The 27,131-nt window shown below is 51.6% G+C and overlaps 1 protein-coding gene across 3 annotated transcripts; it reads right to left on the bottom strand.

Moving 5' to 3' along the window:
• Positions 1-423: 423 nt before the first annotated feature.
• Necab2 (N-terminal EF-hand calcium binding protein 2) lies at positions 424-26,901 on the bottom strand. 3 transcript variants are annotated; one of them, XM_027410769.2, is made up of 13 exons: positions 26,692-26,901; positions 23,830-23,854; positions 21,778-21,886; positions 19,862-19,887; positions 19,614-19,711; positions 10,821-10,957; positions 8,233-8,354; positions 8,024-8,103; positions 5,814-5,867; positions 5,262-5,374; positions 2,341-2,418; positions 1,361-1,452; positions 424-918 (listed from the first exon to the last, which is right to left on the bottom strand). In XM_027410769.2, the coding sequence occupies exons 1-13, from the start codon at positions 26,899-26,901 to the stop codon at positions 890-892; spliced, it is 1,173 nt and encodes a 390-aa protein (XP_027266570.1). In that variant the 3' UTR covers positions 424-889. The 3 variants fall into 3 exon arrangements, with proteins under 3 accessions (XP_027266570.1, XP_035298602.1, XP_035298603.1); XM_035442711.1 differs by lacking the exon at positions 5,814-5,867; XM_035442712.1 differs by lacking the exons at positions 424-918; positions 19,862-19,887; positions 26,692-26,901 and having other exon boundaries at positions 1,302-1,452; positions 21,778-24,792.
• Between the last annotated feature and the right edge of the window lie 230 nt (positions 26,902-27,131).

Here is a 27,131-nt window from a genome sequence, read left to right as displayed (position 1 = left end):
TCTTTAGATTATCCTCAGCAGAGAACCACCTGAATGGTTGGTTACACAGTGGCAAGCTTTGTTGTCCGACTACACAGAGCATGTCAGCAGAGATGAGGATTTTTATTTGGCCTGTGGTTAGCTGAATCCTGGATGCAAAACTGTGGATACAGGGGACCAGAGACAGCTCTGATGGGAACAGTGTGTGCTGGTAAGTTTTGTCAACTTGATGCAAGCTAGAGTCACTTGGGAAGAACTGTCAATTGAGGAACTGCCTAGATAAGACTTGCCCATGGGCATGTCTGTGAGTCTTGATTAATAACTGACATAGGAGGGCTCAGCTGACTGTGGTCCCAACTGGTCCCATCCAGTTCCGGCTGGTCAGCTGGGAAAGGGACAGAAATGACACACACACACTGTTTCTAACCAGACTTTATTTGGTGGCTGTGGGCCTAGCATGGTGCTGGGGACCTGGGCTCTACCCAAGCCTATGTTGGGTACTACAGGGTCACAGCTCCTACTAGGTAAAGGGCCTTCAAGGAGGAGGGAAGCAGAGAAAGAGGCCTATCCATCTGAGGTGGATCCTGCAGGGCCTCAGCTGTCAGGGGTCAGGGAGGCCAGAGGCAGGCTGGGGTGGGAAGCTGTTGGTTGAAGGCTGGCCTGGGAAGCCTTCCCTGCTAACCTTGGCCTCACCAGCACCCCAGCAGTACACTCTGCCAGGTCAAGTCAGGTGTGGGATGCCACAGGGAGGGGCCTCCTCAGTGTCATAGCAGGGGGAAGTACACATCCTTTTATTAGTATACTGAAAAGACAGCTGCGTACCAAATTCTCTAGAAAAGGGGTGTTGTCCTTTACAAGAAGTGTGTGTGTGGGGGGACCAATAGGCTCCTTAACAGGGCCCCAGGAGGAGTCAGTCTCGGCCTGAAGTGCACCAGGCAGCTGGAAGCAGGAGAGAGAGAAGTGGTGATTAGTGGCTGGGCTTGTGGGGAATCCAGGCCCCTCCCATGGAGGCTGGGATGGCTGCAGGCAGGAGTAGGTAGAGTGGGTATGGGGAGGCCTTGAGCAGAGTTCCAGGCCAGGCTTTGAGACCCTGTGCTGCTCACTCAGGCCCTGGGTGAGGGGTGGGAGTCTTAGGTTCTCTCTGGGCAGACATACTTCCTAAGTGTCTCACGTGGGCCCCCACATGTACCACTGGTGCCCTGGCCTCACCCTGTCTCTGTCTATACACCAAGCCTTGGCTCAGGAGCATGAAGCTGGACCAGGGTTCCTGGTGGTGAGTGAGCAAGTCCCTGTAGGGCTGGGGCCCCCTTCACGGTGGCCGGTGCTGCTTAGAGACCTGGGGCACCCACCCCAGTGGCTGTTTTATCTTTGGCCCCTCTACCTGGCACGGAGATCTGAGAGAGGGCCTCAGGCTGGCTCAGCGTGTCAACCTTGACATGTCGGAAGGCCTTGCACACAGGACTCTGCAGGTGCCTGCAAGCCAGGAGCATGGATTAGTCCAGGGGTATGTCTTAGAAGAGGGGGGAGGGGAACGTTAGGTGTGGGCCCAGATCTAATCCTGCTCTGACTGGGGGAGGGGCTGTGACCTTGTGAACATCCATCCTGGAAGGCCTTTTGTTCTAGACTGCCCATGGGAACAGGATCAGACCTCCAGCCCCGACCTTTCCCCTCTGGATTAAAGCTGCAGCCACAGGGGAAGGACTGAATCCCGGGCAGATGACAGCACTGTAGCCCTAGGAGGCTTGAGCCCCTGTGTCTGCGAGCCAGCCCTGTGTGATCACTCCTCCCTGCAGCACCTGGGTCTCCTCAATCTCACAGCCCCGAGTATTCACTGAGGGGAAGAACAGGGACAAAAGTGACCCTCTCTGTCCTTCCTGTGTTGGAGCTGTACATGGGTAACTAGAAACCTCTGCAGTACTGTGTCTCCTTCTGGGGAGGTCAACGAAGTGCCTGGGCTGTGCTTTGAATCAGCACAGTGTCGTCCCAAGGCACTCGGCAGCACTACTGACCACAAGGCTCCAGACTCAGCACCTGACGATGCAGGCAGGTGATGAGCGGCAGGGGGGCTGTGGGAAACTGCGTCTTTGGAGCAGAGATTTACATGCATGGTGCCATATGGAGAGATTGGGTCAGGGGTCTCACTAAGACCCGGCCTGCTGCCTCTGGGTGAGAGGCACAGCTAGCCAGGAAAGGAAGCTTGCTCAGATGTAGAGGCCTCTGCAACCAGAAACCACACTCACCATCCCCCCACCCTCTCCTCTGAAGGTCCTCAGGGTCAAGGGACAGGGACTTAGAGCCAGCCATCCCCATCTTACCATAGCTCCACTCCCTGGCATGGGGTCGGGACAAGGCTGTACCTACCTCTTCCACTCTTCCTCTGTCTCCCAGAACTCATAGATGACGAAGGTGAGGCCATCTGCCATCCTCACTGCAGCGACACTGCAGGGAAGCGATACGAACATCTGTGGCTGGCGATGGCTGCCCACTGCCCACAGATGGACATCACAGTCTCAACCTCTGTCTTCCCCATTGGCCATCCACCGGACAATAGGAGCTGGAGACACCGGGGCTATCCTGGCCGAGAGTGCAGCTTAGCCCACTTGCAGGTGCTATTTCACTGACCACAATGACCCCAAGTCTCCAGGGGCAGCCACAAGGGCACCTGGCATAGCACCAAGGCCCACAATGAAAGCAGGATTTAAAACATCTGGTTTGGGGAGTTGGGAAGATGGCTCAGTTGGCACATGACTCTGAAAACCTGAGTTCAACCCCCAGAATCCATGTGAAAAAACTGAATGTGTCTCAAGAAAACAATGTTAGGGCCAGTAAGCTGACTCAGCAGGTAAAGGTGTTTGAAACATAGCCTGATGCCCTGAGTTTGATTCCCAGGACCTACATAGTGGAGGAGAGGAATATCTCCTGGATACTGTCCTGACTTTGTGCTGGCTAGTTTTTAAGTCAACACAAGCTATAAAGGAGGGAAACTCAACTGAGAAAACGCCTCCATTAAGGTCTTATTATTCTTACTTAGTGTCAGTAAGTGCTATGAGAAAGCAGGCTGGGAAAGCCCTAGAGGGCAAGCTAATAAGCAGCACCCTCCATGGCCTCTGTATCAGCTCCTGCCTCCAGGTTCCTGCCCTGATTAAGTTCCTGTCCTGACTTCCTTCAGTGATGGACTGTGATAAACGAAACAAACCCTTTTCCTCCCCAAGTTGCTTTTGGTCATGGTGTTTTATCACAGCAATAGAAACCCTAAGACAAGCACCCCCTTCCACAACCCCTAGTGTACACACACACACACACACACACACACACACACAGAGAGAGAGAGAGAGAGAGAGAGAGAGAGAGAAAGAGAGAGAGAGAGAAGCTGAGTACTCACAACTCAAGAACAATACCCAAGACTAACCTCTGTCCTACACATACATACACACACACACACACACACACACACACACACACACACATACACGCGCGCACATACATGCAAAGCACCTGCTTTTCAAACCACAGCACCCAGCCTGTGCCCTGCTCACTCTGTCTCTTTTGGTCCTTAAGAGGACACTGAAACTCAGGGTGGACTACCCACACTAAATGACCCGCAGCCCAGGCAAGTCCCTTGAATGACCTGGGCTGTCACTCCATTTCAGATGCGGAAGATCTTGGTGACTGGGGCAGTGATGTGAACGAACTTGTGGGCTCTGGTGGAGTCAAGGGTGCACTCAGTGCTGTTCCTGTCCCCGCCAGCTCCTCCTGGAGCCTAGATGCCTTTCTTTGCCACATGTGGCAGAAGTGTACCTGAGCCTCTCAAGGAGGTGACATTCATTAGGGTGAAGGCTATGCAAATTCCAAGTCATGAATGGTTATTCATGAGAAGTGAGGGAATGTGACTCGTGCACCAGCCTCAGGCTCTTGAGTGGATGAGGTGCCTGCCAGCCTTAGCTGTGCCTGCCAGCCAAGGTTCTGTGCCAGCCAGGGTAGGTGCCCACTCTGGTCTCTCTGTAGACACAGCAAAGGTTAGCATGGACAATTGGAACCATAGGAGTGTGGCTACCACAGGATGATGACAGTCAGTCAGGTAACCTTTGTCTGACTGCTGGCTTCTCAGGTGGGGACTTCCAGCAGGAAGGCACAGCAAGGCAAGCTTGGGTATGGAGGACAACAGGAGGAAACCTTTTGCACCCTGTGTATAGAACCTATACCAGGGTCCTGTCCTGAAGAAGCACTGGGATGGGAGGGGCAACAAAACCAGGAAGGCCCAGGTGAGGATAAGGGGTGTCCAAACCACAAGGTGAAGTTCTCCTCCCCTTTCTTCCTTTAAGAACTATGGTAAGGGCTTCGATGTTGCTGAGAGATGCCATGTGGCCAGCACCCACAAGAGATTTGGTTCGGTCCCAGCACAGCAAAGAAAAATGACCATCTGTACACCACCTCACTGAGCCTGTCCTCATCGGGGACCTCCAGACAGATATCATGGCATGCCCACAGGCACCAAGAAACTGACATGACTTCCACAGTCAACGTGACTGTATTCTGGCCTCTCCCATGCAATTGGTGAAATGATCCTTTATCAAGTTTCTCTGGAGGCCAAAGGCCTAGCCATCCCCTGCCTACCCCATTTCCATCTTCCCCTCCATCAGCCAAAGCAGGGCTCTTCCTCATCTGAATGTGTGGCTTCTCCCTGCAGCTGTCAGCCTATCTTCACACAGAAGACAGGGCCAACCCAGCTCCTGATGATGCCATCCCAACACAGAGCCTCTGGCACCCTCCTTACTCCCCCATCACCTGTCCAGCCAAACCACATCTCCCCTCTCTTGGGAGCTATGTGTGCAGACCCCTCACTGGAGGCCACAGTTATCTGCTTCACCTTGCTGCCAACCCAGGGTTGGCAGGACAGGAGTGGGTGGGGGCCGGTGACCTGCATTCTGGAAAACATACCTTCTGGAAGCTCAGCTTCTCCCTTTAATCAAGCGAGTTAGGCTCTATTGTGTGAGTAACAGTGATGACTCTGGGTGAGTGGTGCACGAACAGGCATGGCCTCAGCCCAGCATATTATTCTATTTGCCCTCCCAATATACTGTGCTTGACATATGAGTGAGCCCAGGCCTGGGGGTGAACTCACCCACTACCTCCTACAGCTGGAATGAGATTGAGCCTCACTTTCTTAGCTTCCTTGTCATGTGCCTCCCCTAGGAGAGGGCTGGCTCTGCCAGGTCCATCCCTCCCCACCCCTACTGCCAGCCAGAGGCCCTGATTACATCCCCTTTATCTTTGCCACTTACTGGAAACAGTTCCTTTCTCCAGCAGTGCCCCGGAGGTACTGTCGCAAGGAGTCCAAGAATTCGCTCAGCTGCTCAGGACACACAGCCATTTCTTGTCGGACCAGCTGCAGGTGCTGTGGGCCGAAGTGAGAGTGAACATGTGTGTCAGGCCCTTCCCCTGCCACCCATACCTTGTTCCTGAGAGGTGGAGACAAAAGGGTCAAAATAAAACCACCATGCTTTTTATTCTTGGATGTGCAAATCAGCTAAAGGAAGGCTGGGCCAAGTGGGTGAAGTCCTTGAGGGGCCCCCACAAACAGGGCAGTAGGAATGCTGCAGGGACCCCTATCCAGAGGCATAGCTAGTGACTGGCAGGCTGTCTTTCTGACCAAATGCAGTCTGGTGACAGAGAGGGCCAGATGATTGCTCTACTCTAGGCCAGATGCTTTTTAACCAGAGTCCTGGAGCCTTGGCTCACCATGCCCCTTGGGGAGGGAAGGCTGAGACATGGAGCTACAATACTCCTCAGAGGGCTGGAAGAACAGGTCAGAGGAGGGGCAGAGAGCGTCTCACCATGTCAGTGCCTTCTTCGTCTGAGAGGCGCTGCTGCAGGTCAAACCAGAGGGTCTAGAACAAAGCACAGTGGTGCCTGTGTAGCAGGCCACCTCCAGGGAGGCTCCCAAGGCCCCACCCAGGACATGGGGTACCTGGGACCCCCCCCCAGAGTTACAGCCCCTGTTCCTATGTGCTAGGCCTAGTGGACAAGGTTGCTTAGCTCCCAGACACAGAGCAGCAACAGGGGGTCCTAGGGCCAGCGAAGTCAGGGAAATGGCAGAGAGCTCCTTGTGGTCCAGGCCTCTGAAGCACTAGGAGACTCAGAGACCAAGGTGGGCTCCCAAGAAACTGTTTTTACCAAGATTTCATAAGAGCCCTAAGACCCATAACTTGCTGACCTCACCCATAGCAGTGACCCTGGGTTTCCCATTAACCCTTGGCCTGCGTGGGATGGCCTGTACGATGCTCGTCCAAAGCCATGACCAAAAGCTTTCTGTATAAGTCTCATTTCCCAGCCTCCCTGAGCCAGCTGCTGCCCACTGTGTGATTCAGGAATGCAGAAGCCATGCCTGCTCTGTGGGCCACCAGTACCTGGCACCCAAGACAGGGCCACACTGATGTCCAGTCATTGCTATGTCACAGCACAGAACCCCAGGCTCAGATGAGTTAAGGATTATTAGGGCCTGAGTTTAAACCTATGTCTCCTCTATTCTTCCTACAATGTGGGTACCTCACAATCACAGCCTCTGTGCCTGTCTGCCCTGCCCGAAGACAGCTACATGTAACAAGCAAGAGGTGCATCCACTGTTAAAGAAAACAGTGGTGGGTGGTTGGTTCTCAAGTTTGAACAAGGGCCTGCCTCTGAATCACACCTCTAGTCTCCACTGACCTCTTGTCTGTACATCTCAAGAAAGGGCCAAGTAGATAAGATGTCTTCGAAGATTCAAGCTTGTTTCTGTCACTTAACAGGCACATGGGCAGCTCCAGGAAGGCCGGGGCCCTTTGGTCTCTCTACAATGAGATGGCCAGCCCAGCAGTACCCAGACCTGCTACCAAGGACCTCCATCCTCCCTGCTCTCCAGGCACAGTTAGAAGCCTTGCCTGGCTATCTGGGGGGCCAAGCCTGGAGCTGGCTTGAATCTGCCCATACTAATGGCTTAGGCCAATCAGAGACCTTGGAGGACCCCGCCCCATCTCCAGGATGCCTAGGTGCTCCTGGTTACCAGCAGCCTGGTTGTTAGGGCGACCGGGGTACTAAAAATAAGCTTCAAAGAGCCTCCCTCCTGGGGCACCCACTGAGTTGTTATGACAACCGGGCACAAGGTCCCCACCATGCTGCTCTCACCCTGGGCAGGGCAGCAGGCTTAAAAGGGGTGTGGGAGGGGGACCCCCGCTTCAGTCACAGCCCTGCAGCTGAGCCACCAACAGCCTTTCCTCCCATCAGACTGCTTTCCAGTGAGGAGGCCCTTGCTTCACGCCCATGAGTCCCTCAGAACAAAGCCCCAAACCAGCTAAGTACCAGAGCTCCTTGCAAAAGAAATACAGAAAAACAGAAGAAATGTTACCTCAATCCCAGGGCTCCGAGATACCTGTCACTCACTCGGTGTAAGCATGTGCATGGGAGCCCTGGGCACATGTGTAGGTAATTTGGTAAAGGATGACAGCAGTGCTAACATGGCTAAGGTTAGATGCTAACAGGGACATCAGACTCTGACCTGAGCCACCTGCACCTTGGTGAGGAACACTGATCGCCTAGATGTCTCCGCTGTCATCAGAGCAGGCGTGTCAGGCTCAGAGAGAGCAAGCCACTGACTCAAATGGAGCCAAAGAGCAGAAACCCAGCTCCAGCAGAGGAACACCTGAGCCCACCCATCTGCAAGCCCCTGTGGGAGTCCTTCAAGTTACACACTGTCCCTAGCTCCACACTTCTGGACTGTGTTGTGTGGTCAGCACTCTCCTGTCTGGAACCTGCCTCCAACCATTGCGGAGTCCCACTCACACCTGCTTTTTGCCTCCTGTCTTGGAGCTAGCTTTCTTGGAAATGATAACAGCATAGGACCTTACTGATTACTCTGCACCTGGAATGCTGCCTGCCCTCCCATAGTCAGGACCATGGCCTCAGTCCAACTCTGTACAACCTCCCACCCACCAGGGTGACCTCAACCTCCCCAGCAAACAAGTTCTAAAGTGGACAGGAGAAAGGTGAAAGGGGCTTGGGGTGGGCCTACCTTGCTCTCCAGTCTCCCAATCAGCTCTGCCAACCGGCTTATCTGGCCCTCCAGCCCCTCCTCCTTTGGCTCCCCTGTGGCTGAAAAACAGAGAGACCCTGGTGGTGGGCAGGGCCATCCTGAGGAGGCCGAGCCCCAACCCCAGGCTAGGCCCTAGAGGAGATTCCTTGGGTCCCCTTGGAGGGTAGTGCCCATTGATGCTTTCTTACCCACAGACAGGCTCTTCCCGGCTGGCTCGGGGGGAACAAGTTTGTGGTTGGGGATGTAGGGAGGACTGGGGCCTCCATAGTGGCTCTCGGTGATGCCGTGGCTGGGTTTGCAGTGCTCCTGTCTGCAGTGTGCACAGGAGAAACAAGGTGTTGATGAGGGCAGCTGTAGGACCATGATCACCTCTACAACCTTCACCATGCACTTTGGAAGCACTGGCCATGCCCTGAAATGTGCACAGGCCTGCCCTGTGGGACCACATCTGCAGGATGGTCAGAGTGACCTTCATTTTCACACAGGAGGAAACCACCCATGAGGCAGGTGACTTGGCCAAGGCCATGTGGTCAGCTGGGGCATAGCTCTAAGCCAGGACTCTTGAGGCCAGACCCTGTGTCCCATAGGCTCATTTTCATGGCTGGGCCAGGAACCTATCTGGCTGATCTCATAGCTCATAGCTTCCTCCTTCCTAGTCTCAGTAGAGACTGTGGAGTGACTTCTGGGGAGGAAGACCTGGGTCAGTGAGACACCCCACCCCCAACAAGGCAGCAAGAAAATACCCTGAACCTAGCCAGAGCCAGAGTCCATCTCTTGTCCCCATGTCCTCTTTCCCCCATGCACATAACTCACCTGGCACCCTTCACCCCTAACACAGTGACAGGCACCCAGCAGGGTCTCCAAAAATTCGGGGTGAACAGCCAATTCCTTATGCACAAAGATGGGCTTGCAAAACTGACTACAGATATTGCAGTTAATGGGGTATGTGGCTGATACCCCTATCCCATTTTGAATTTGTCTCCTGTGACTCCTGAAAGCTTAACGAGACTTTCTCCTGTGTTGAGGAAGCAGGCTCAGCTCCCCCAGAGAGACAAGGCTAGCGGAGGCTTTGAGCTGTCTATCACACACACATTTCTACATGCCAGTAACAAATTCAGTGTGTCCCTCAGACCATGAAGAGTTGAGTGGGAGGCCCCTCAAGCAGCTTCTCTTGGAACACAGCACCCTTGGGGGCTACTCCATGGTGGGGACAGAGGGTAGTGCAAGAGAACTCAGGGCTTGTAGCCAAAAGTGTTTAGATGTGGGGCAGTTTGAGGTGTCTGTGGGCACGGAACAGATTTCCCATCAAGACACACCACCCACTCCTTCCACTGACACCCCAGAGTTATCCCCTCCTAGTGGGGGCAGGCGGGTGGAACCATGGATAGAGCCACAGAGCGTAGGAAGGCAGCCAGGAAAATTGCCCAAGGCTGCTATCTGTCCACAGCAGGAGGAAAAGGGGAAGTTTGATTAAGATAATAATATAAATCAATAAAGGGAAAGCTGTCTGTCCCCAGAATGGTGGCCGATGACACTGGGGACTTGGTATTGCAAGGCTGCCCACATGGACAGAGTCATGAACTGCATTTTTCAAGTGCTGACAGCAAACACATTTTTGCAACAATGTCATTAAGAACCCCTCACAACCCTATCTGAGGTCCTCACTGACCAAGTGACTCCCACTCAAACCCCACCCCACAGCAAAAGAACATCCTGCTCCCACTATGCCCCTCTGCCAGGCACCCTGAAGTTGTACACTGATAAAGCCAAGGCTGGATAGCCCAGGGATATGGGCTCCCTGGCAGCTGCCCGCCTGTGTGTGGGTCCCATTTCCCCTTTTCTGATCTGAACAGATAGGAGTTTCCTGAGTCAGCTGTAGGCAGCATGTGGCTGTGCTCTAAGCTGAGCAGGCCCTTCTTTTTCTTCTTCTTCTTCTTCTTCTTCTTCTCCTTCTCCTTCTCCTTCTCCTTCTCCTTCTCCTTCTTTTCCTTCTTCTTTTCTTCTCTTCTTCTTCTTTTCTTCTTCTTTTTGCATATTTTTATTTGAATTGGATACAAGATTGTTTTACATGACAATCCCACTTCTCTCTCCCACCCCTACCACCGCACCCAACTAAAACTCTACCTATCACATATCCTTTTGAGCAGGCCCTTCTTAGCTGGAAAGACTGAAGTCCCAGTCCAGGCACCAAGCACACAGCATCCTCAGTGCCCATGAGAAACCCCCATGCTTGCCCATGTACCCAGAGACAAAGGAGCAGCCCTTTGAACTCCATCCCTCGCCAGCATCTCCTTCAGCATTAGTTTGGTCCTATGCTGCCTTCAGTAGCTCCTTCCATCTCTGCAGCTCTCCAGGTCAAAAAGAAGCCGCCCTTGGGGATCTGGAGGGCTCCCGGCAGGAACACATTTCCCTCTGGATATTTCACTTCTACCATGTGACATCCCCCATCCTGTAGCCAGATACCACTTCCCAAGCTGGTTTCTGGTGTTCAGAAGTGAGCCAGGCAGCAGGCCTGGACTGGGACTTCAGTCTTTCCAGCTAAGAACAAGGAGAACTGTGACAAGATCTATGGTTGCATGTCCCATATCAACCATTCTCCTAAGTACGTTCTGTCCCATGTAAGTCTCACAACTCAGGTAGTAGGTCCTAAGTGTATCTTCATATTGCAGTTGGGGAGTGAAAGAGAGGTGCAGCAATTTGGCCAAGGTCACCAAGATTTGAGGTACACAAAGGGTCAGGCTGCTGTAAGTACCCCCTATATGTCCCACTGACCTACCGGATCTGGCTGGTCTGTTCCTCAATGGCTTCCACAGCACTTTCCACGGAGCTGAGCAGCGACTGGATCTGATTGGCTGTCTCCTTCAGAAGGAATCGGGTCACAAACTGGTCCACATTGCTCCCACCTTCATACACCTGGGATCAGTGGGGAGAACCTGGATGTGGGCTGGCACAGTGGCTGGGGACACCTTGGGCTCATGTCTCTGCTTTGTGGGGCCTTGCACTGCCTCCTGCATCTTAGAGGTGCAGAGCATACACAGCAGGGCCCCAGATTCAGAGGCCAAAGCAGGACCTCTGGCTTCATTTGGATCACTTCTCCAAACCCAGCCAGTGGTAGTACATTCTGCCATCTTACCTATCAGGGACCAGATGAGTATAAGATGCTTGGCACAGTGTCCATCACATGACAGATAGTAAACTGTAGCTGCTGTGATAAAAGTGGCAGTGATAATAATGTTGGCAATGGTGTTGGTGAATGATGGCAATGGCAATGTTGATGGTCAAGACAGCAATGGAGATGTTGGCAGTGACAATTACCATGGCGATGGTGGCAGTGTTGATAACAGTGATGCTGGTGATGGTGATGGTGGTGGTGGTGGTGGTGATGGTGATGATAATGGCTGCAATGCTGGTAACAATGCCAGCAATCGCTGAGTGGCATTTTTGTTTCTGTAGTAGAGAGAAAGCAACAGGGAATATGGCCTCATGGACTCCGCTCCCTTCTTGCTTCCACAAGAATTCTTTGTGGCCCTAAGTCTTCATGTCACTATTCAGACAACTAACTGAAGAAAATTGGAGCAGGCAAGAAAGTTAAATGGCTCCCAAAGAAATCCTCTGAGACCTGTGCTCAGAAGTGGGGGCACAAAAGTAGGGGGAGTGGAGAGGTGGGGAGCAAGCTCTGGAGAGAGGGGGGGTGCTGTACGGTGTGCAGCAGAACCTCTCCCTCTGGTAAGACTTCAGTACTGATATCCCTCGTGGAGATCCCTGCCTCTGCACAAGGCTGCAGAGACGGGAGAAGTTTGGATTCTTAGAGCCAACAGGGGTGCGGAGGTAACCACCGCCAGGGAGGGTGGGTGGGGAGAGTGCTGGACCTCCAGCGCTGAGACTTCACCCTCTGGAGTGACCCCTCCCTCTGTACACTGGAACTCTGCCCAGTCCCTGGCAAAGCAGGGGAAAACAAGCCTCTCAAGGAAAGCAAATTAAACTATCCATCACTCTGACTGGGAATTAATTAGCAATAATTACACATTGGGAAACATGGCTGGAAGACAGAGAGCCTGAGGAAGAAGGCGTGGGGGTGGCACAGGGGGAGGGTACATGAAAGTGGACATTCTGTCCCAAGGCCTGGCTTGGAGCCATTGCCGGCAGACGCTGGTGGAGAAGACACCCTAGTCTGAGGTGCAGGCAGCCCCTGGCTGTCTTTCTAACAACCTGATGCCACCCATGGACTCCGACTACGGAATGCCTCCAAATGACCAAGATGACATAATATGATCAAAACAAACAAATACGTAAATAAGCACCCCTCCCCCCGAAAAGGCTACCGGACAGGAGTGGGACGTGGGTTCACATCAATCAGACCAGGGCCTGACAAGGCAGTCAGTAAATGCAGAAAATGTGAATTCCAAAGACAGGTCACCTTCTGCGGGGTAGAGCAGCGATGGAGACACTACCCTTTTTTCCTCTGCCAAGAGCCGAGAGCAGCTCTGCAGTGGAGGGCCGGGGGGCTATTGTGGGTGCACCCTGTGACAAGCCATTTGTAGTCATTGAGAGCCACCCAGAACCCTGAAGAGCATTTGATTTGCCAGGTGACTGTGTAGAGAGTGATCAGTGGAGAATCTCCTCTAACATCCAGGCTCGAGCCACAGAGAAAGATCCCCTAAGACAGATGCTGTGTGAGCAGTGGCTTCCGAGGTAAAGAAAGAAAATACGTTAGCCACTAATTGTTCACTATTTATTTGTGTGTGTATTTTTATGTATGCATGTGTGTGCTTGTGCCATGATGCATGCATAGAGGTCAGAGGACAACCTGTGGAAGTCTGTTCTCACCCTCCACCATGTGAGTCCTTGGGATTGGACTCAGGTCATTAGGTTTGGTAGTAAGCTCCTTGACAAGCTGTGCCGTCTCAATGATTAGATTAAGTCAAACTACTGACACTTCATCCCCCATCTCAGTATCCCCTCATCTTCAAAGTGAACAGGAAATGTTTTTAATGATTTAAGAATAAAAAATAGGATTAAGGATGTTTACAGAGATTTTTCTTTCTCTCTCTCTCTCTCTCTCTCTCTCTCTCTCTCTCTGTGTGTGTGTGTGTGTGTGTGTGTGTGTGTTGAGTCAGGGTCTCACTGTGTAGTCCTGACTGTCCTGGAACTAGCGCTGTAGACCAGGCTGGCCTTGAACTCACAGAGATCCACCTGCCTCCTGAGTACTGGGATTAAATTACTTCGCCACCATGCCCGGCTTCAGAAGCCACTAATAAGATGAAAATGAAGATTTTTATCTTCTGAGTCATAGTCAATGAAGCAGAGCAGAGCATCAAAAGGAAGAGTGTAAAAGAGATGAAGAAAGAATGAAATGGAGGAAGAACAAAGGATTGCAAGAGCCTCCAGCCTGGATGGAACACTCATAATGAAGAAAGGCAGCCACAGTCTCCTGGGTGCAGACACCATTCCGGAGCTGATTAAACATGGTGCAGCTGGGCCGCACCCCATCAGAGCAGCAAAGGCTTTGCAGACAGAAGCTGGTGCAGAGAGGTTCTGCAATCACACTCGATCAGGCAGATAGGGCCAGCTGCCATACCGCCAGGGCGCTAGAGCTTAAATGAGAAAACACGACAAGAGATAAGGAGGCTGAGGACACAATGAGCGTCAGACTGTTATTTCATCCTTGGGGCTGGTGCTGAGGCTGCTGTAAGCCTTGCTAAGCTTAGTGACAGGGATGCAGCTGTCACTTAAAGCAAGTCAGCTGAGGATGAAGAGGCTTCCACTCTTCATAGTCTTTTCTTGAGACAGCGTCTCTGGCTGGCTTGGAACTCATAACAATCCTCCTGCCTCAGCCTGGATAGTAGCTAGAGTGATGGGTGTGTATCACTACATTCAACTTGTTCATATTCTTATTAAGATTTCTTTTATTTTTATGTGTGTTCAGGTGCCTGTGGAGGCCAGAAGGGGTTGTGAGCAGGGACTGAACTCAGGTCCTCTGGAAGAGCAACAGGCATTCGTAACCTCTTGAGTCATCTCCCCATCCTCTTGTTCATATTCTTTAGAGCAGTAAACCTCCAGTTCTGATCATGGCTCCTTAAGAATAAAGAGTGAACAGATCTGTATGCACTGGGTGAGAGTCATAGTATGATATGTATATTATATATAATATGAATATATTTATAACAGTAAAATCTTAGAAATCAACTAATATTCCCAATTATAAATGAAAAATTAGTAAATTCAAGTAGGAATATTTAGAGACACTCTCAGCCAGGCACAGCAGGGCACACTTTGTGCTGGCTAATTTTATGTCAACTTGATACAGGTTAGAGTCACCTGAGAGGAGGGGGCATCAATTGAGAAAAAGCCTCCATACTACTGGGCCATAGGCAAGCCTGTAGGGCATTTTCTTAATTAGTGATCAATGGGGGAGGGCCCAGCCCACTCTGGATGATGCCATGTCTGGGCTGATGGTCCTGGGTTCTATAAGAAAGCAGGCTGAGCAAGCCAGTAAGCAGCACTCCTCCATGGCCCCTGCATCAGCTTCTGTCTCCAGGTTCCTGACCTGATGAGTTCCTGTCCTGACTTCCTTCAATAACAGACTAGAGTCTGGAAGTATAAGCCAGATAAACCTTTTCTTCCCTGACTTGTTTTGGTCATGATGCTTCATTACAGCAACAGAAACCCTAAGACATACTGCTAGTTCCAGTACATGGGAGCAGAGGCATGTGGATGTCTGTGAGTTCAAGGACATCTAGGGCTTTATAGTGAGACCCTGTCTGAAAATATAAATAAATAAATAAATAAATAAGTAAATAAATACACACTCTTAAAAATTACAGGGAAAGTGTTAAAATATTAGGTAAAAGGCAGCAAATAAACGTTTTCTGACACCATATTAAAAATATTGGGGCTGGAGAGATGGCTCAGTGGTTAAGAGCACTAGCTGCTCTTCCAGAGGACTCAGGTTTGATTCCCAGCACCCACATGATGGCTCACAACCCTCTGTAATCCTGGTTTCAGGGGATCTGACATCCTCTTCTGGCCTCCGAGGGCATTTAAAATAAAAATGTTAAAGAATTAAAGAACGGGGCTGGAGAGATGGCTCAGAGGTTAAGACACTGACTGCTCTTCCATAGGTCCTGAGTTCATTCACAGCAACCACATGGTGGCTCACAACCATCCGTTATGAAATCTTGTGCCCTCTTCTAGTGGAAGCAGAATGTTGTATGCAAAACAAATAAAATATTTTTTTAAAAAAAGAATTAAAGAACTACCCATTAATGCCGTGCCTTGGTGGTGCACGCCTTTAATCCCAGCACTCTCGAGGCAGAGGCAGGCAGATCTCTGTGAGTTCAAGGCCAGCCTGGTCTCCAGAGAGAGAGTGCCAGGATAGGCTCCAAAGCTAGAGAAACCCTTGTCTTGAAAAAAAAAAAAACCAAAAAAAAAAAAAAAAAGAACTACCCATTAAAAAGTTGCAAGAATCATCCACCCAAACCCTTCCCAATCATGGAGGTTCTGGGTGAACAGTGATTTGAACTGGCACTTCACAGTTTGTTTTCTGAACTTAGCTTTACTGAATACTGCTATTTGATATAATAAAAATACAATAAAAGTCTACATGCATTAAACAAAATGGATAAAAATATATACGAGAAAAACAATGGAAATATAAGATTTAAATGGTAAGATCATATTTATTGTTAGAAATTAGCTCTCCTGTCCCACAAGGAAGATGAATTAGAAAATCATAAACAGGGAAAAGATGGCTCAGTAGGCAAGAACTTGTGGCCAATTCTGACAATCTGAGTTTAATCCCCAGGACCCATGTTGTGGAAAGACAGCAGCATACACACACACACACACACACACACACACACACACACACATTCTTTGACTTCTCCGAAGTCAGTTGTAACATCACCGAGGTTTCACTTTAGCATATGCAGAACAGACTGGCTTTGTGTTTTTTTTTAAAGAGTGTGTTCTAGCTGCATGCATTTCCCAACAAAGGCAGGACATCTATTTTCAGGTCTGATGTTCCACACCCTCCAAATGTCCCTCCCAGATACCATCAAAGACAAAGTGTCATGCAACCAAAAGACACGATGGGGGAGGAAACTTACTGGTCACCCATCTTTATCACAATACAGTGAATGCAAGAAACAGTTTGGAAAATTCTGGGGACAAAGACACTTCATGGTACCATCTGTGGTGGCCTTGAAAATACCAAAGGTCAGTGTGCTGGATTTCAGAATTACCATTCGCACAAAGGAAAAAAAAAAAAAAAAAAAAAAAAAGGCCAAGGTGACGATGAACCCAAGCCAACAGAGGACAAGAATTATAATGAGAAGCACAAATAAGTTAGAAAACATAACACACATATTAAATAAGCATCCAGGGCTGCCTATGAGAAACAACTGGTTAAAATAGACAACCCTGTCAAATATAACATTTTTAAAATATAGGAAGCAGCTGGAAGTGGCAGATGCTTCTAATTCCAGTACTGAGGAGGCTGAGGCAGGAGGGTGACAAGTTAGAGGCCAGCCTGGTCTACACAATAAGATCCTGTGTCGACAAACAAAATGAAAGAAAGGAAATGAGAGATACAGGGAAGGAGGGAGGGATGGAGAGGGAGGGGAGGGAGGAGACAAACCCTGGAGGAAATTGGGGCTATAGCTGAAGTGCTCTGAGACTGTGATGGCCCTGACCCACAACCACCTAAGGACTTTTTATTGTTCTTTTCTGCATGAAATATCTGTCTTGGTGAAACAATGGTTTAGACTTTCAAAAATAATCATGAGAACATACTGTGCATAATTGATCTTGAAAGTGAACATGCCCAGGTTTGTTAAAGAATATACAAAAGTGAACACACCAAAAAGGAAACGAATAAAATTAGGGTTTTCCAAGTCTGGAGAGATGGCTCAGAGGTTAAGAGCACTGACTGCTCTTCCAGAGGTCCTGAGTTCAATTCCCAGCAACCATATGATGGCTCACAACCATCCATAATGAGATCTGGTGCCCTCTTCTAGTGTGCAGGCAAACATGCAGACAGAACAGTGTATACATAATAAATAAATAAATAAATATTTTTTAAAAATTAGGGTTTGCTATAAACCACCTATTACAGGGTCTGGAGAAATGGCTCAGTGGTTAAGAGTTCTGGAAAAGGACCCTGGGGTTTGATTCCCAGCCCTACATGGTGGCTCACATCTGAGACTCCTGTTTCAGGGGACCCAATGCCATCTTCTGGCTACTGTGGGCTTTAGGCACACGCATGGTGCACAGATGTACATGCAGGTAAAACACTTCACACATAAAACAGTAAGACCTATGACAATAGTCACTACCCTTTTAGACCCTTGACCCAAGAGTTCTGGATACATTTTGATTTTAAATAGAAAAAAAAAAAACATCCATACATTTTAGGGATGGCGCATCATACAGGAGATGCCCTAGTCACATGGTTTGCTCCCCAGGCCATCTTCCCACTTCAACTCCCAATGCAGAGAGAAGACACTCAGTAGGTGACAGAACTGAGTGAGAGATGATGAAAGAATGATGCTCTGATGGAAGTTTATCATAGAGCACTGACTATTCAATTTGAGAGAATCTAAAAATAGAATCCACCCATCGATAGCTGAAGCAAAATCATCAGATCATTAAAAAAAAAAAAAAAAAACCCACAGGCATTTGAGCAAATTCCTTGCTATCACCCAAGACAAGACTGAACAAAGGGGAAGGCGAAACATATTTTTGCACAGGCTGAACTGAAGAGGTTTCTAAAATAAGAGTTGGCATTAATATTGCAATTAGTGGAGAGATGCTCTAGATGTACTTGAAAAGCTGGGGCCTTGCATCATTGTGATGTGTTAGGATCTGGAGAATATGTCACATGCAACAGAGTTACCAGAGGAGCCCATATTCGTCACCATGCAGGAGACTAACCCAGCTAACCATGACAGAGACTATTACGTCACAAAATCAAAGCAGTCAGCCTCAATCAGGGATCACAGGGGGTCTTTGAGTCTCTTTTGCTGTGATGAAACACCATAACCAAAAGCAAACTGGGGAGCAAAGGGTTTATTTCAGTTTACATGTCCACATCACAGTCCACTGAGAGAGGTCAGGGCAGAAACCCAGGCAAAAACTGATGCAGAGGTTATGGAGGGGTGGTGCTTACTGGCTTGCTCCCCATGGTTTGTTCAGCTTGCTTTCTTATAGCACCCACGACCACCAGTCCATAGGTGGCACCACCCAAAGTGAGCTGAGCTTTCTGACATCAATCATCAATCCAGAAACATACACCGCAGGCTTGTTCAACAGGCCAATCTTCTGGGGGGATTTTCTTAATCAAGTCGACGCTAACTTATGTCAAACTGACATAAAAGCTACCAGCATACAAGGAAAGCATTCAAGATCATCAGCAAGCTGCCTTTCTTCAAACAGGCCAGCTAGGAGATACCAAAGAAGGCAAAAAAAAAAAAAAAAAAAAAAAAAAAAAAAAAAAAAAGTCAGCTACCATTTCCAGGCCCAGCAAGGATGCTCCGGAATCACCTGAAATCACCATGATCACCTGAGGCTACATGTACAATCCTTGTGGCAGCATGACTAAGGCTGGCCTGAGCCTCCTGGGAGGCTCCTTTCCCTCATGGATGGTGAGGTTCCATGCTCTACGGTTTTACTGGGACAGGGCTCTGCTCCTGGATAGGAGGGGAAGGGTCAAGGACTGTGTTGCTGCACAATCCATCTTCCCCTCTTCTTACAGCCAGGCTGACACACTTGCCTAGCACACCCTGCTAATGCTCCAGCCACCAGGGGACACTGGGGGCTGCCGCAAAACTGCAACGATGAACATACCCTCATCCCCTGAGAGTGGCTCTCACAAGGTCTTAAAATATTCGCAAACAGCAAGACTCCTGACAGTGCAATGCCAGAATGGCAGTGTGCAGGGGGTGGGGCAGATTCAGCAATGTTAGGGTGCATGGCAAGAAGGGGTCTTCAGTCTGCTGCAGGCAGGGCACAGGCTTCGTGTGAGGAAATGAGGGAGCTGGTGTTACCTACGTAGCTCTGTGTTCAACAGTTTGGTGTTTAGTTCAGTCAAGGTCTGCAAGATGGGCACTTCCACTTCACAGACAACAAAAAGTGAGACTCCAGTCCTTTAACCTGGTCACTGACCAGATCAACTCGGCCTTCCTCTACTGCACATGTGCCAGCCACTAGGGGACACCAGTTCACTCCTGGGTCAAGTTCAGACAGACAAAACCTAAATTCCCATTTCCAGATCCCTGGGTCTGCACTGCTCTTGAAGGAGCCCATCGTTCAGGATTCCTGCCCTCACCAGTTATCCACACCAGGACCCAGCCTGACCCTGGGAAAGACCCTCACACTCTGGCACACACTCTAGGGGACAGGGCTATCCACCAAGGTCATCCTCTCACTATGTGGTTTGTCTTGGCTCTGCAAGGAGCCCTGCCAACACTTGTCACCACAAAGCTAGACACCCTTGAGCAACAATGTTCAGAAACACCTAGACTGGCGTTCAGGCCCTAGCTTCTTGAGTGCACTCCCCATACCCACTGACCTTCTTGGTGTAGCCCATGGCTTTCAGGACCGAGTGGTTCAAGGTCTCCAGGGAGGCCAGGACATCTTCATAGTCTCCCATGTGGTCCACAAAGTAATCTGGGGAAGGAGGTTGCAAAGGTCAGGGGTCACAGAGGATTCCACCCTCTCCCTGGGGCCCTCCCACCAGCCCCACCTAGGTCCATATTGATTTGCCCTCCTCTGGGTATTCCTGTCCACACCATGGTGGCTGTAGATCCCGGAACTTACCACACAGTTCCTTGGTGTCCACATGGCTGTGGAGGGAGGGGGGGAGGGAGGAAATGGAGAGAGAGAGAGGGAGACAGAGTCAGCAGGCCAGTTTCTGACCCTCCCAGCAGTCCCCAAAACACTTGCTGTGGCCCCCTCTGCATGCTCAGCACTGGTATGGTGAACTCCACCTCAAAGAGGCTGGAGCAGGAGCCACCTGCCTGCCCACCATGCTGTTTCCTTTCCTTATTTTGAGACAAGGTTGCACTATGTAACCCAGGCTGGCCTTGAACTCTCATGATCTTTCTGCTTCATCTTCCTGAGTGTTGTGGTTACAGACCTATGCCACCAAACCAGGCTGCTCAATATTCCTCTCAAAGCCTATGGGCCATATCATGAGTAGATGGGACCAATGAGAAAGCTGATCCAGGGAGCAGGGTGGGGAAAGGGCTGCCGATTATCACAGGTTGTCAAAAATAATACCCCGGCCTCTCCTGGGACTCTTGGGGCCCTGGGTCAGCCTCCACTCTAGCCCTGGGTTTCACTCCTTATACCAAAGCAGAGAAGGATCTGGTTCTTGCTCAGGGTTGAGAGAGGTGTGTGAAGACATCAGTGCCAGGCGCTGCAGCAGAGGGACCAGGAAGTGGCTGTGTGGGTTCTGATGCCTTCTCCTTTCTGGGACTAGTTTGTACTCTGGCTTGGCTTAGGCCTGCTTTTGGTGGATCCCATGTTCAAGAGTGTATGTCTGGGTAAACGTTTTCTGTAGATTCCAAGGCTGGTGACCACCTTGGAATTTCTCTGACATCCTGGAATGCTGCTTCTGACATGCGAGCTGTCTGAGTCAGGAAGGCACGCTTCTCAACTCAAGGGGCTAATGTCTGTAGTTCCTACTTTGGGGGATACTGGAGCAAAGAATCCAGAATGTCTTCCCAATTTTGACCTCCCCTAAAGTGGGTTCACTCTCCTCAGACCTCCTACCCCATCCTCCAGGTCAACATCTTAATGGAGAGCCTCCTCTCCTCCACCTCACTAGCTGATACCTGAGGCTCCCAGTGACAATGTATAACTCAGTGGGTGCCAAGGAGGCTACAGAGAAGCCGTGAGACTTCCTGTGACCTGGAGACAATGTCCTCTGCTCTGCTATCAGGATCGAAGTCACTCCTACATAGTGGCATCCCCAGAAAATGACATCCTGTCAGGTCTCCAGCCTTGACTTCAAGCTACCACTTTACTATGACCCTGCATAGTTTGGTAGTAAACGTGTGCCTGGATCACCACTAGTCTTGCCCTCCACCCCCCAGTGACCCAACCTGCCCTAGAGCTCCCAGAAACTTCAGTCCTCACCACCTCAGTGGGGCAGAGGAAGGTGGCCAGGTGGCTCTTAGCCACCCGGGCAGAATTCAGAGCAACAGACAAAGATGGGTGAAGGGCCCATGAGTGTGGGCCGTGCACACCTATGCTGGCTGGCTCTGGGGGCCAGGTGTCCTGCAAGGCTGAGCTGCAGGTCCATGTCATGACTGAGTTGCAGAAAAGGCTCAAATTGCTCCAAGATCAGAAGTGAGGTTTATGCTAGAGTTGGGATTCATATGCATAAGGGTGGTTTGGGATGGTGTTCAGTGGGAAAGGATCTTAGGAAGCAGATTCTAGGGTAGCACTGGAATCAGAACCAAATGGAGATACTGCACAGCGTCACTGCCAACGTCCTGTCAGTCTTGTGTATACTGTATCAGGCCCAGGGTCTCTCCCTGCTTGGCCAAGGTGGTGCAGAAAAGACAAACTTTGTGGCAGTCACACACAGGAGGGCCAGACAGGTCTGACTTTTGGATTAGTGAGTCAGGGGGAGTTGCAGGCCTTTTGCTCTTAAACAGAGCCTTGTCATTATGGAGAAGGGAGGAGCCTATACAAGCCCAGGGTGCCCCATGGTAGCCTGGGCTCACTTGGTGTTGTCGGAGTCAATGGTGTGGAAGAGGTCCTCCAGCTCCTTCTCATTGAGGACACCATCTGCGAAGAAGAGTTGAAATTCCTCCAGGGACAGCTTCCCGTCATCTGCAGTGGACAGGCAAGGAAGCAGTTGTTGTCTCAGAGAGAATGTGGTGGCTGGCAGCCCACAGCCTGTTCCCAGAACTACTGCCTCGGCGGACAAACTCCCAGTTGTCAAACTGAAGCCTACTGACTGCTAATCCCAATCGAACAGAGACAACAGAAGCTGGTTTCTGGGGACCACACAAACACCTTGCATTCCTTCTACCAGGCAACCTTCCCTTCTGCATCCCCCTCAATCAACTGACTCGGATACTGTTTAAGTAATGTGCCTAACCTGACACCAATAGCCTTCCTACAGTGATCACTCCCAATCCCCACCTAGGTCCTAGCTCTAGGAAAGTGAACAGTCCCTCTATTTAGTCCTACAAGGCATTAGTAGTCTGAGCTCAGACCTTCAATCTAGCCTAGGTCAGGACTTTGTGCCACATGATAGGTGCCAACACAGCCCCCCATCCTTTTGGCAAGGGGTAGTCAGTGGCTCCATCTTTCATGGAGTAACTGGGCTGCATGGAAAAGCTGAAATCAATACTATACTCAATGAATGCGTGCTGTGATTGATTAGTCATGTCTGCCCCAGGCACAGCATGGGGTGTCCCAACACCAGGCCCTGTTTTCCCTCTGACTGCTTCCACCTCCTTATCACCGGATGATAATCTCAGGGTCCTCTGTACCCAGAGAGAACAGGAAGCTGGAGGACAAAGTGTGCAGATCCTCTGATCAGAAGCCTTCTGACATTTACCTTGGGTGGTAGCCACAAGCCTAATGAGCACCTATGAGCTATAAAGAAGAAAATATCCTCCACTTGGCCTCTGATCCAATTAGAGAAGATAAATTGTTCTGGAGCTTCATCACCTCAGCCAGCAAACCAAGTGGGGCTGTTTGCAGGTGGCACTACTAATGAGCAGGAGCCCAGCCTGCTGCAGTGACCTTTCAAAAAGCAAGAGCCTATGAGCCTCATCTCTGGCTGGTCTCCACTCCTCTGCCAGCTGTCAGTGCCGTCTTCCAGGGTTTTACCCCGGGCTGCCAGTCAGGCCTCTCATTCTAGCCTTCTCCTGGGGATTGGCTACCTCATGTCCACCACAAAGCTAGTCCTTATCATGAGAACCTCCCAGAGACATACAGCCTGTTCTCATGAGGGAAGGCATCTTGCACATTAGCAGAGGACCCGCTGTGCTTTGGGCACAGTGAACTTACCAGAGAATACAAGTCCAAAATCCCAACCTGTAGGAGTGGTGGGGGTCAGGAGGGTGCAGTGTAAGGCCCACTGCAGGCTGACACTCCTGAGGCCTGTGTTGGGGGGCAAGGGGGAGTCTTTCCTTGGGTGGTGAAGGCTCTGCACAAAGCTACCACATTTCCAGTACCATTTGATGTCCCTATGTCCCCATTTCCCATGTGGAATCTGCAGGTGGTCCTTCACCTGGAGGCCTGTGAGGATGTTTATCATCCCTAAGACAGACCCAAAGAGGACAACACTCCTCTGTAATGGCTCTAGCCCAGGCCTGTTGCCCTGTCCTTTCATAACACAAAGAGCTCTACCCCACCAACCACACGGGACAGTCAACAATGGCTCCCACGAATGACAGAGGAGCTGGACAAATCCAGAGCCACCTTGAATTCAAGCCTACTTGGGAAGGGAACCAGGGCCTCTGGGGCAGGTGACAGGCAAGGGCCTCATGAGTACTTCCTTCATGTATGAACACACCTCTCTCTGGTTCTCTTTTGAAGTGTCTTTAGGTCACCTACATCTCCTCTTTACCTCACCCCAAAGCTCAGGGCAGCACACAGGACAGAAGGGGAAACCAAGGCATATCACAGCCTTGGACTTCTGGACTTCTTGTGTTCTTCGTCTTCAGGTTCATAGTTGTCCACATCCCCACCCCTAACTGTCTCCAATGAAACATCAGGACAGGGAGTGTGGGCAGTGGAGCACTTGGAGGGAAACTCACCGTTTTTATCCGCACGGCGGAAAATCTGCAGAGAGGAGACCTGGAGTCAGTCTTGAGCTGAGTCTGGGCAGCTGCCCTCAGCAGCCTCTTGACCCAGCTGAGATCCCTCTCCCAGGAGCAGCTGGGGTAAGGCTTGGAAGCCCAAACTTCCCCAGGAGACCCCAAGGCTGGGACCCAGGGTAGAGAGACTGCATCGGGCAGAGGCCTTCCCCACACTACTTCAGAAGCCACCACTCCCTCTCCCTCTGCTCTGCCAGCCTGCCCACGGCTGCTGACAGACACGCACATTCCTGCTGCACGCTCACAAACACCCACGTGTATCTCTGCAGGTGTACACTCACTCATTCCTCTAGACTCCCCCATTGTTGAGCACCCAGCTGCACCCAGCCATGCTCAGAACCCCCTGAGAGCTCCGTGCCTTCCCACCATTCGCTTTTCAGGACCCTCCTCCCCTTGCTCTGGCTTGCCTGGGTCCCTTCTGAAGGAGGTGATCTTGAAGCCTGGTGACAAAATCAGCCCACAGGAAGTATGGCGTCATTATGAGATGGGGGAGGCAGGCAGGAACGTTCTGGTTGCAACTAGCAGGGATGGGATGGGGAACAGACCAAACCTGGGACCTGCACTTTGAGACAAAGTCACTCCATGGTTTGCTGACATCTGAATCCTTCAAGGTCCTTTAATGACAGGTGCTGGGTGACCAGGGTCAAGAGGCTGTTTCTGGTATTTGCAGGGCACTTCCAAAAGCCTCTCAGTCCGGGCCATAACCCAGGCAGGTGGACCAGCAGCTCCATCAGACCAACGTGTCTGCTAAGGCCTTCTAACTCACAGAGGGATTTGATGTCCAACCCTGAACCTATTCAGTCAGGCTTAACTTTTAATCAGCTCCCTGTGGGGACTGATGTCCTAGCACTGAGATGGTCCCAGGATCCTGGAGGAATTGGCTCCCTTTATCCAGAAGGAAACTTCCAGCCCCCCCTCCTCCTCTCTCTCTCTCTCTCTCTCTCTCTCTCTCTCTCTCTCTCTCTCTCTCTCTCTCTCTTTCTCTCTCTCTCTCTGTTTTCCGAGACTCAGGAAGGTTTGATAGGGATCTGTTAGGCCAGGCAGGAAGTGCCACCCCCTGGAGTCTCTTTGAGTCCAAGGACAGATGGCTCTGCTCACCTGCACCCCACAAGCAATAGGACAAGCAAGGGAAATGTGTATTCTCAGGGTACTCCCAGACCCCAAAAGGCCTGGGTGTGGAAATGACTTGGTTGATGTGCCCCCAACTGACACCAAGAAAGGTGGCTCCTGGAACCAGCGTGACTGACACCCTCCCCCTACTGCTTACCCCACTTCACAGATGAAGAAATAGAGGCTCAGCCAGTACACAGCAGCAAGCGCAGAGGGAAGGGCTGGACAGGGCTCCCCTGAAAGAGGGCCAAGCTGCCACCTCCACTCTGGACTCTGCCTCAATCCTTCTGTGTGTGTGCATGTGGTGTGTGTGTGTGTGTGTGTGTGTGTGTGTGTGTGTGTGTGTGTGTGTGTGTGTGTGTTCATAAAGGCACTAGGACACCCATCTCTGAAACCCTCCTGCCCAGACAGATGTATGGGCTCTGAGATCTAGCAAGGGAAGCAAAGTGGGGAGAGGGTTTCTAGTCCCCTGACACTTGTAGGGGTGTGTGCCACACACAAACACACGCACATGCACTTACACACTCAAAAACACCTTGACTCTCCTAGAACCTCATAATATGTAAAGGTACCCGCTCGGACCAGTTCCATCCCCCAGAAGCCCCTCCATAGCCAGGCCACCAGCCCTCTCCCACTCATGTGACTCCCCCACTCTGCAGCGGTGAAGGAGCTAGGTGTGGTGCTTGAGGAGGTAGGTGGGGTAAGGAGTGAGTCTGGGGTCCAAGAGTCAATGGAAAGTACAGGAAGGGGAGGGTGCCAGGAGAGAGTGAAGGACAACAGCTCCGGGTGGAGCTGGGGGAGGGGTGAGGGCCCCTACGTCCGGGCATGGTTCTGATTTTATGGAAAGAGAGGTGGGGAAGGGGCTTCACTCGCAAAGTGGACAGCACGGGGGGTTGGGGGTGCTCAGCTTCCTTAGCAGAGAGTGAAGGGGTGGTTGAGGGGCTGTGTGTGGTCTCAGATAAGTAACACTGCAGGGAAGAATCGCGAAGAGAGAGGAGAGGGCTGGAAGTGCCCAGGGGCTCTTGTCCCAGTCATAGGGATTCAAGTGAGAGGGTTTGGTTAGGGCCAAAAGAGAGCTGCCAGACTTAATGGCAGCTCTAGGGGTCCGGTCTATGGGATTCGGGGATGCAGGAATGTAAAGGGAGGGAATGCAGGGGGTCGTGGAGTTCCAAGAGGGACAGGCTCCCCAGCCGCGATGAGAGAGGAATAGGGTCCGGGCTGTGGGATAAGTGGAAGCGGGAATATGGAGGGAGGGGCCTGAGGAAGAGGTTCCTGGTCCGGGTGTGGGGCTGGGGGCTCGAGGTCCCCTCTAGGAGGAGGGTCCCGGCTATGGGATGTGGGGATCTAAGGAAGTGGATGAAAAAGATGGAGGTGAGGATCGTACAGTCAGGGGGAGTTGGGGGTCCTGGGGGTCCCTGTGGGAAGAAGGGGTCCCAGCTATGGGATGTAGAGATGTGGAAATAAGGGAAAGTGGAGGGAGGGAATGGAGGGGATCGTGCGATCTGGATTGGGGGACAGGCGCCTCAGCGGCAATGAGAGTTGGGGGTTTGCGCTTGGGGTCTCCACGTCGAGGAGGGTCCCAGCTAAGGGATGTGGGGATGTGGGAACGTGCAGGATAGAGGAGAGGGTCCTCGGGTCCCGGTGCAGACTGGCACCCAGCCGCGCTGGGCGGAGGGTCCAGCGCATACTCACGTCCAGGATGACGGCCGTGCCCCCGCGTGGCACGGCGGGACCGGGGTTGGGGTCCGTGACGGGAATGTCGGGGACGAGCGGTGCGCGGGGCTCGCCCATCCTGGCGCCCACCCAGCGCAGCAGCCCGCCCAGCGCGCGGCCCTGCGGCGGCGGCTCCCGGAGCAGCCTGTGCGCGCCGGCCCTGCACAGGCGCGCCGCCCGCTCGCACATCTCGCCCGCCGACCCCCGCCCGGCCGCGCCCCCGCGCGCCCCCTGCCCGCGCCCGCCCGCGAGCGCCGCTCCCGCCGCCGGCCCGCGGCCCGGACACCGCGGGGACCGCCAGTGCCGGGGGGTGGGGGGGGCTCCCCGGACCCCGAGCCACGTGCTCCGTGCTCGCCGCCCCCACCCCGCCGGCCAAGAGCGGAGGCAGGGGACTGCCTGCGGGGGGTGCGAGGTCCCGC

The sequence above is a fragment of the Cricetulus griseus genome, chromosome 3 (assembly GCF_003668045.3).
Source record: "Cricetulus griseus strain 17A/GY chromosome 3, alternate assembly CriGri-PICRH-1.0, whole genome shotgun sequence".
Classification (NCBI taxonomy): Eukaryota; Metazoa; Chordata; class Mammalia; order Rodentia; family Cricetidae; genus Cricetulus; species Cricetulus griseus.
Note: the sequence above shows the minus strand (reverse complement) of the source record. Positions and strands in the feature narration are given on the sequence as shown.